General features: G+C 36.5%; 1 protein-coding gene across 9 annotated transcripts in view; it reads left to right on the top strand.

The window, feature by feature from the left end:
* atp11a (ATPase phospholipid transporting 11A) overlaps positions 1–9,381 on the top strand; it is a 137,018-nt gene that overhangs the window by 107,408 nt on the left and 20,229 nt on the right. For 5 of the 9 annotated variants that reach the window (XR_012408019.1, XM_068221663.2, XM_021477091.3 and 2 more), the window contains exons 25-28: positions 614–749; positions 1,310–1,333; positions 8,440–8,505; positions 8,647–8,750. Coding sequence is in view for 7 of the 9 variants with exons in the window: in XM_068221663.2 (XP_068077764.1) it covers positions 614–749; positions 1,310–1,333; positions 8,440–8,505; positions 8,647–8,750 (330 nt within the window). In the remaining 2 variants the exon portion in view is untranslated. The remainder of the gene's footprint in view (positions 1–613; positions 750–1,309; positions 1,334–8,439; positions 8,506–8,646; positions 8,751–9,381) is intronic. The other 4 variants (XR_012408021.1, XM_073954285.1, XM_021477088.3 and 1 more) reach the window with 1 other exon arrangement.

Raw genomic sequence — 9,381 nt, 5'->3', positions numbered from 1 at the left:
AATAGAGATAATAAGAATTATTATTGTCATTTTAAAACAAATTTAATGAAAAAGAAAAGTATTATTTATCATTATATTATTATTATATAGTATATTATATAATAATATATAAAATAATCTAGTATAATAATTAGAATAATATGTTGAAAACAGTCTAAATGAAAATATGAAATAAGTGTTATAATCATTATCACAATGAAACAAACTAAATTAAATAGATAAATATTATTTATTATTATAAGACAATTATATAATATTATTATTAAATAAAATAATATATTAAATAATTATTATAATATAATAATAATCACATACTTTTGGTCAAAATTGTTATTATTTTTAATTGAAATAAAAGTTAGCGATGCAGTGGCGCAGTAGGTTGCTGGTTCGAACCTCGGCTCAGTTGGCGTTTCTGTGTGGAGTTTGCATGTTCTCCCTGCGTTCGCGTGGGTTTCCTCCGGGTGCTCCGGTTTCCACCACAGTCCAAAGACATGCGGTACAGGTGAATTGGGTAGGCTAAATTGTCCGTTGTGTGTGTGTGTGGATGTTTCCCAGAGATAGGTTGGGGTTGGTATATAAAATATTTTTTTATTGAATTGTTTTTCCCACACAGAGATATTGCCAAGAATTCCCTCCTGACGTGGCCCACCTTCATCTACTGGACGTTTCTGGGGGTCTTCGATGCGGTGGTTTTCTTCTTTGGTGCTTTCTTCCTTTTCGACAACACAACCTTCACCAGCAACGGACAGGTACCGCACAGCCATCCCTTTCTCTCACCACCATTTTCTGTCTGTGCGTTTCCTTTAATTGACTTAACCAACTTGTTGTAGCCGTTTATTTCTTCCTCAGTCAACTAAAGCAGTCACATACAGACCGAATGGGGTTTCTATGCTTGCTATATTTGTAGTTAAAGTGGTTCCAGTGCTTGTAATGTGGTTTATAACTGAGGTCTCGTCCTCCTCTTTGCGTATGTTTGAAGTCATTACAGGTGCTTCTCCATTCATTTATGCAACACAAAGCATGCTGGGTAATCAGTCAGACCAGACATCTTTCTCTGTGCCATTAAGTTAAATCATAGTAACCTTTTTGGATTGCTTTTTTTTACCTGTTTGATTTACTTTAAGTTATAACATCCTAATTTTTTCTTTACTTTCTTGCTCCCTGTCCCCTCCCTACCTCCCTCCTCTTCTACTTTTCTTTCGTTTTCTTCTCTTCCTCTCAATCTTTCTCCTTTTCTCTCTCTCTATTCCTCCTTTTACCTCCCTCCTTTTTGCCTTTCTTTTCTTTTCTGCTTTCTTCCTTTCCTCAGCTAATGGCCACCAACACACAGATGGTAAGCCTGTCCCTATCTGTTTCTCATCCTGTTTTTAGTTTGAGGCTATGTTTACACTAGTGCGGTTTCCTTTTAACACGGCACATTCAAATCAACATGATCCTAGTCCATACTGGCATTTTAGAAAATATCCCTATCCACACTACACCACATGACTGAAATCTTTTTCAGCATCAAAAACTAATATTACCAGCGTTTAAAACCTAAAAATATGTACAATTGCTAGAAAAAAAGTATGTGAACCTTTTGGGATTACTAAGCTACAACAATGAAAAAACACAATCTACTTAATACCACACAGACATTGTAAACATTTACAGTGCAGGGTGGAAAAGTTATTTGAACGCTTCTTTGGCTGCAATAACCTCAAACAAGCATTTCCTGTAGTTGCAGATCAGACCTGCACAACAGTCAGGAGGGACTTTGGACTATTCATCTTTAAAAAACTGTTTCAGTTCCATAATATTCTTAGAATGTATGGTGTGAATCGCTCTCCTGAGGTCATGCCACAGCAGCTCAATCAGGTTGAGTTCAAGACTCTATCTAGGCCACTCCAGAAGGTGTATTTTCTCCTGTTGAAACCATTCTGTTAAAATAAAATCCAAGTTATACCAAAGGCAATTGTATATACAGTTAATATACCAAGCACAAATAATGGTGGCATTATGAATAACATCGCCAAATTTATTTAGAGTAAACAAATGTTTAGATTTACAATTGCTACATACAGATATTGTAAGACATCATACTGTTAAGTGTTTACTTATATTTATGTAAACTCCACATAAATACTAAACCTTGTGGTGTTTAAAACTATGTATTCTTTGCTATTTTTTTTTTATTTGAGCATGCGTTAGATAAATGAAACAAATTTCAGCTTGTGGTCATGTAACCAGGGCTTTATTAGCAAAGGTTCTGCAATGATCCATAAGAACCAATGAGGGAGGGACTTATTGAGTCACTCCCTAAAAAAGTAACTAGTTGCAGGTTAATGAAAGTTGAAAGCAATGAGTTTGCTGCTTTTGTATTTTTGTCTTATTAGTTCAGTAAAATCACTGTCCAGTTGTTGAGACTATAATCCCCTCTTCTTCCAAAATAATGAGAGTACTTCTATCACAGAAATGAAAGGCTCTGCCATCTTGGTTTCTGTCTGCTCCCGCGGGGAGCTGATTAATTCTCTCATTGAGTGCGATTCAACATGATTACATTTATTTTAATTCAGCGAATTATTTTTAAAAGCGAATTAATTAATCTAAAAAGTGACTTGAGTTACATTTTTAAAAAAGTAACTCAAATATTATTACTTAATTTTTTAAAGTATTGCGTTACTTTACTTACTTAGAAAATTAATATTATTACGTAATTCACGTTGCTTGTAATGCGTTGCCTCAAACACTGCTTTTGAACTAATTGCTTTGCGAAATGATTCGCTGTTTTAAAGTGTTCAAAACATCACATGCTAGGGACACCTGCTGGACAAAATTGTGTAAATGCAATTAAAAACTCAAAAAATTTAAACAGCTTCAATAGCAATTAGCCAATCATCTATTATCGTCAAATAATATTTGTTCTTTTATTAATTATTTTTATTAAGGCTTATTTTGTATGTTCGATGATACTATCTGCTTTACAGACCAATACAAGACTAATAACAATTACTATTTTTATTAATTTGAGAAATGTCGCATTAAAGTGTCTACAAACTCGTAAAATGTGTTCAGCGGTTCGCCACTGGGGGGCGATCATCATCTCAGTGAATGCACATATTTCATGTCGATTTTATAGTTTTACAGAGCAGAAAAAGTCAAAATAATCAGCACACTGCCACTTTTTCTCTCAATACTAATTTAATTGGACAACGTTTTAACCTATAAGGTCTTCATCAGGTCAATTTGTTAGTTTCGTTTCACAGAGCTGGTCGTCAGCTGGAGTAAAAGGATTGAATTTTGTTTCCATTTGTTTTGAAGCACTTATGACGTAACAAAGTCCCGTATATTGAAATCCTGTAGTCTTGGTGATTTGATAAGCACTCCGAAACACTGATTTGGAAATGTAGCGTTTTGGTGCCGTCTACACTGAAATGCAACCTCAAACCGACCGAAAATTCTGGTGTAGTGTGGAAGCCCTGGTTAAACCCTTATAGTAAAAGCTGTGCATTTTAAAAGGAAAACACACTAGCGTAACCGCAGCCTTGTTTTACTGTTGCCCTCTCAGCCCCGCCCCTCACCCTGAAGCCACGCCCACTCACATCTAGTGTCCACTAACACTAATGATTGGCTCGCTGTCATTGATGGTAGCTGTGCGACGAGCTGTAGCCGTAGAGTCATTCCCTCTGTCTGTCATCGTGTGATGGAGTAGGAGTTTGTGTTCGTACCGTGTGTCTCGTCAAGACTGTATGTGTGTGGTTTTTTTGGAGGGTTGCCGTCATGCTCATCATCATCGGCCCGTAGGAAACACGTCCATCCTCTCATCCCTCACTCAAGGGCAAATGAACAGGCTGGAGGAAATGGGGGATGAAACATTTCCATTCATTTCACACTGGTTAAACGTAGAGGAATCGGTCCAGGATTTGGAAGGGATTCTGGAGGCTTTTTCCACAAATAGGGTGTCCCGTTACATTTTTAGCAAACAGTTGGAACTTTAATTATGTATTTATGCTGTATATTTACAGTTGAAGTCAAAATGACAACACAGGCTCATTCTGAAAGCGTAGCCCTATATACATTTCTGGAGATTTGTAGCCAGAGGAACGTCTTTAAAACGAACGCTATGGGGCAGTATGACGCCGTTCATTTTCACGCTTACCAGCTGACCTCTTATCTCAGTGTGGTCGTCTTTTTCACTTTAACCAGTTTGTCCAGTGGCTCGCCGCGTAAGTAGGCGGACTTGAGACAAGGAGAGGAGTTGACCATAACGACAAAGTTTGAGTCTAGCGAAGAACGATTACAGAAATCAGACAAAAATAGATGCCAAAACTAAAATAAACAAGTAAATAACAGGGTGAGATTGTGGTAAAATCTGAAAACATTAATTTAGGTGAGGGCTTTTCTTTTTCTGCATTGCCCACTGTCGGTTGGGTTCAGGCAATTGGGCGGGCAGATCAATCGGTGCTTTTGAAGACACTATTTGGTTGGGTTTAAGAAAAGAGGAGGGGGTCAGTCGATTGGTCAGTCAGTCAGTCAGTCAGTCAGTTGACTGTGGCCTCTGGTGGATTTATGCAAGAACAGCAGGCACAAATAGAACTCGCGAGAGAAATTTGAGATCTGAAAAAATTTACACAGCGGCCTCTGGTGGATTTAAGCAAAAACAGGTGCCACGAATGGCACTAGCAAGAGAAATTTGAGATCTGAAAAAGCGTACACAGCGGCCTCTGGTGGATTTGTGTAAACAAAAATTGAAAAAAAACAGAGCTCCTAGGATGTATTTGGTGATCTCCAGAAATGTATACAGGGGGTACGTTATAAGAATGAGCCTGGGTTGCAACATGATTAGCCTTTTTTTTTAGTTGCTGTTTAACAGAGAGAATTTTTTCAACACATTTTTAATAGTTTAAATAAATAATTTCTTTTGTCTTTGTCATCATGAAAGTGATGTTTTAGTTATTTTGAAAGATACTAGTATTCAGCTTAAAGTGCTATTTAAAGGCTTAAGTACTGCAGGTTAATTAGACAACATTGGTTTGTTCTGTAACAGGAAAAAAAATCTTAAAGGTATATTATAATATATAATATATTTTTACATTAAATAAAAAATACATCAAAATAATATAAAAATATATTAAAAAACTTTACACAGTTTTGATATTTATTTATTTATTCATTAGAAAAGTTATTTATAAAATAAAACAAATGAAATAAAAACTATTACTATTATTAATTTAAATGTCTATTTCATTTTAATAAAGAATAATTGATAGAAAAACACTCAAATCTCTTTAAGTGTCACTGCAGGGTTGTATAAAATAAATAAAAAGTAAATAAAATAACATAGATTTCAATCTGCCTCCTTGATGATTAACACTAAGAACACCTTTTTTTCCTCTCACCATTGTTTAGATTTGGTCTCTTCATTTATCCTATTTGTGGTAAATAGCAGAAAAAACAGAATCTCCTTTCTCTTTTTTTTTCAGCTGAATCATCAAATTTGTAACATAAAAAAAAAATCTTACAACATCCTTACAAAAATCATTTGCCCTTGACATGTTATTTTAACACTAAATCCATTTCAATTGCACATCAAGGTAAGTCAATGCATTTCCTTCAAACCTGTTGACATCTATTGTGTGTCTTTGTGTGTTCTTTTATTTAAACCAGTTACTTTACTTATCAACGTTAAATATATTGTTCAACATTATAAAAGCAGTCAGTGACAGTCAGCCTTTGACCTTCTTGTTGATTTTGATTCGTCGTTTTGAAGGTAAACATCCAGTGATAGTATAAAGAGCTTGTATTGTATTGTGGATGTTGTTTTTGCATCGTGTCATCAGCAGCGCGGCCCGTCGGTTTCTAGAAGAGAAATCCATTGTGTTTGAATTCATCAGTTTGCCAAGATTTTAAACAATGGAGCATCAAATACAGCAAAAAACAGACACACGCAACACCCAGCAGAGCTTTACTGAGCCTCAGCGCTAATGCTAAATCCATTACAACATGCTAATGTGCGCTCTAAGCTCACTTTTTATTGATGATGCTTTTACAGATGAAGTATAAAACACGTGTGACATTAGTAAAACACTGCTGGATGACACTGAAGTGTATTTATTTACAGCACTATGAAAATAATGATGTAATGCAATTGTTTCTTACCAATTGAGATTGAACATTTCAGGAATGTGCTGTGAATAATTAGGGATAAAGTTGAGACCCTCTATTGTGGGGTCTACATTTATTAAAAATGTACAAATGCCATCATATTGTATTTGTAAAGGTCTCCTTTAATGTTTCAAATGACTTTTGTGCAAAATATGGGTGAAAAATACACTCACCGGCCACTTTATTAGTTACATCTTACTAGTACCGAGTTGGACGCCATTTTGCCTTCAAGTACTGGCTTAATCCTTTGTGGCATAGAAGGTACTGGACACATTCCTTAGAGATGTTTGTCCATATTGACATGATAGCATCATGCAGTTGCTGCAGATTTGTCTGCTGCACACATCCCAAAGGTGCTCTTTTGGATTGGGATCTGGTGACTGTGGAGGCCATTTGAGTACAGTGAACTCATTGTAATTTCAAGAAACCATTCTGAGATGATTCACGCTTTATGACATGGTGCGTTATCCTGCTGGATGTATCCATCAGAAGATGGGTAAACTGTGCTCATAAAGAGATGGACATGGTCAGCAACAATACTCAATTGGTAATGGGACCAAAGTGTGCCAAGAAAATATCCCCCACACCATTACACCACCAAAACCAGATTGATTTATTGATGAGGCAGGATGGATCCATGCTTTCATGTTGTTGATGCCAAATTCTGACCCTACCATCCGAATGTTTCAGCAGAAATCGAGACTCATCAGATCAGGCAACATTTTTCCAATCTTCTATTTCCAGTCTTCTGCTGCTGTAACTCATCCGCCTCAAGGTTGGACGTGTTGTGCATTCAGAGATGCTCGTCAGCAGACCTCGGTTGTAATGTGTGGTTATTTGAGTTATTGTTGTCTTCCTATCAGCTTGAACCAGTCTGGCCATTCTCCTCTGACCTCTGGCATCAACAAGGAATTTATGCCCACAGAACTGCCGCTCACTGGATATTTTCTTTTTTTCATACCATTCTCTGTAAACCTTAGAGATGGTTGTGCGTGAAAATCCTAGTAGATCAGCAGTTTCTGAAATACTCATACTCAGCCCATCTGGCACCATGCCATGTTTAAAGTCACTTAAATCAACTTTCTTCCCCATTCAGATGCACGGTTTGAACTGCAGCAAATCATCTTGACCATGTCTACATGGCTAAATGCATGCTATGTGATTGTCTGATGAGAATTTTGCATTAACAAACAGTTAAACAAGTGTACTTAATGGGCGAGGCAGTGGTGCAGTTGGTAGTGCTGTCGCCTCACAGCAAGAAGGTCGCTGGGTCGCTGGTTCGAACCTCGGCTCAGTTGGCGTTTCTGTGTGGAGTTTACATGTTCTGCCTTTGCGTGGTCTGCCACTGCCTTCACGTGGGTTTCCTCCGGGTGCTCCGGTTTCCCCCACAGTTCAAAGACATGCGGTACAGGTGAATTGGGTAGGCTAAATTGTCCGTAGTTTACTAAGAGTGTGTGTGAATGTGTTTGTGGATGTTTCCCAGAGATGGGCTGGAAGGGCATCCGCTGCCCTTGCTGGATAAGTTGGCGGTTCATTCCGCTGTGGTGACCCAGGATTAATAAAGGGACTAAGCCGACAAGAAAATGAATGAATGAAAGTGTACTTAATAATATGGCTGGTGAGTCTATGTTTGGTTCAATCGTCATTCAACATAAAAAAAGTAATAGTGATATAAAAATTACACAACTTGCATATTAAAATATAAAGCATTTAAACTTGCAATCAATCGTATTCAGTGTAATAATAATACACGTGTAAAATAGTAAATTGACGTTTGAAATCTAAAATAAATACATTAAATTAATAGTTACATTATATTTAAAATAAATGGATGAAATCTTTTATAGCACAATTTTTGTTTTCTTATAATGTACCTAAATGTATACATTCATGCAAAGCTTTAACCCATTATGGTCCGTCTGTCTTCTCATGCTACTTTAATAACATTAGTCTAATATTTCTTATACAGCTTTTCTTATGTGCTTATATTTTAAAATAATATTTTGTTTTTACATTTTGTTTTGTGAGTTAATGCTCATTATTTTAATAATAATAATAATAATAACAACAACAACAATAATCATAATTATTATTATTATTATTATTAATTCAAAGCAAGTATATGCAGATAAGAACTGTAAAATAAAGTGCTTCTTGAATTGTTTATAATAAGGCAGAACATTATTTACCATCATAATGCAGTGTGTTTTGTAAAGTTGTTCACTACCACTCGATAGGCTGTTGGTACATCTGTGTCAATCTCTTTTTGCCTTTTTCACTATTTCTCTGTTCCAGATGTTTGGAAACTGGACTTTTGGCACTCTTGTGTTCACTGTCCTGGTGTTCACCGTCACACTAAAGGTAATAAATCTGAAACTGCATGTGTTATGATCATGACCGTTGTCATCCAGTGTCAGTTTAACCAGCTGTATCTCTTTTTCTCTCTCTCTTTTTCTCTCTCTCTCTTTGTGTATGTGTGTGTTGTGTGTGTGTGTGTTTTAGCTTGCACTGGACACACATTACTGGACGTGGATCAACCATTTTGTCATATGGGGCTCTCTGCTTTTCTATGTCATCTTCTCCCTGCTCTGGGGAGGCATCATTTGGTATGTTTTTATATCACGATTGTCATCCTTAAGACATTAAGGGACAGATTTACTAACAATGTCAATGGAAACATATTTTTACTGTTACTTTTGGGATTCACTGAACAAAAACTATTTCCCTCATCATCATTTGGCTTCTCATTTACTAAAGTCAATATTCTGTTTATAGCTGTTAATAGCTGTAATAACTGTTTGAAACCTACAGGTTTTGCCTCGGTCACATTAGAGTTTGAGCTTGCGAAATTCTGTTGTACAGCACTGCGAAAAGGGGCGGAATTAAACAAGATGATTGGACATTTAAAAAAGCGAGCGATTGGTCCATGCTATAAATTTCTGTCCAGAGAGGTCATGTTTTGATCTTCGATTGATCTCACGCTATCAGATAATGGGATTTCACAGGTTAGAGTTCACCAAGCTTAAACTTTCAAATGCAGTGAACTGTGATACTTGTCGCATTCACGTGCATATGAATGGAAATCTATGAGGAGAAAAGCCTTAAGGACGGCTCAAACTATGGAATTTTTCATAAATCCATGAAATCCTGAGTGCACGAACATGGCTCCCATGTCACACTGTAAGATCTTAGCTGTCATAATGTCAGATTGAACGACAATGAAGACGCGGCAAACAC

The sequence above is a fragment of the Danio rerio genome, chromosome 1, assembly GCF_049306965.1.
Source record: "Danio rerio strain Tuebingen ecotype United States chromosome 1, GRCz12tu, whole genome shotgun sequence".
NCBI classification, from domain to species: Eukaryota; Metazoa; Chordata; class Actinopteri; order Cypriniformes; family Danionidae; genus Danio; species Danio rerio.
The sequence above is the reverse complement of the archived record's forward strand: the minus strand, read 5'-3'. Positions and strand labels throughout refer to the sequence as shown.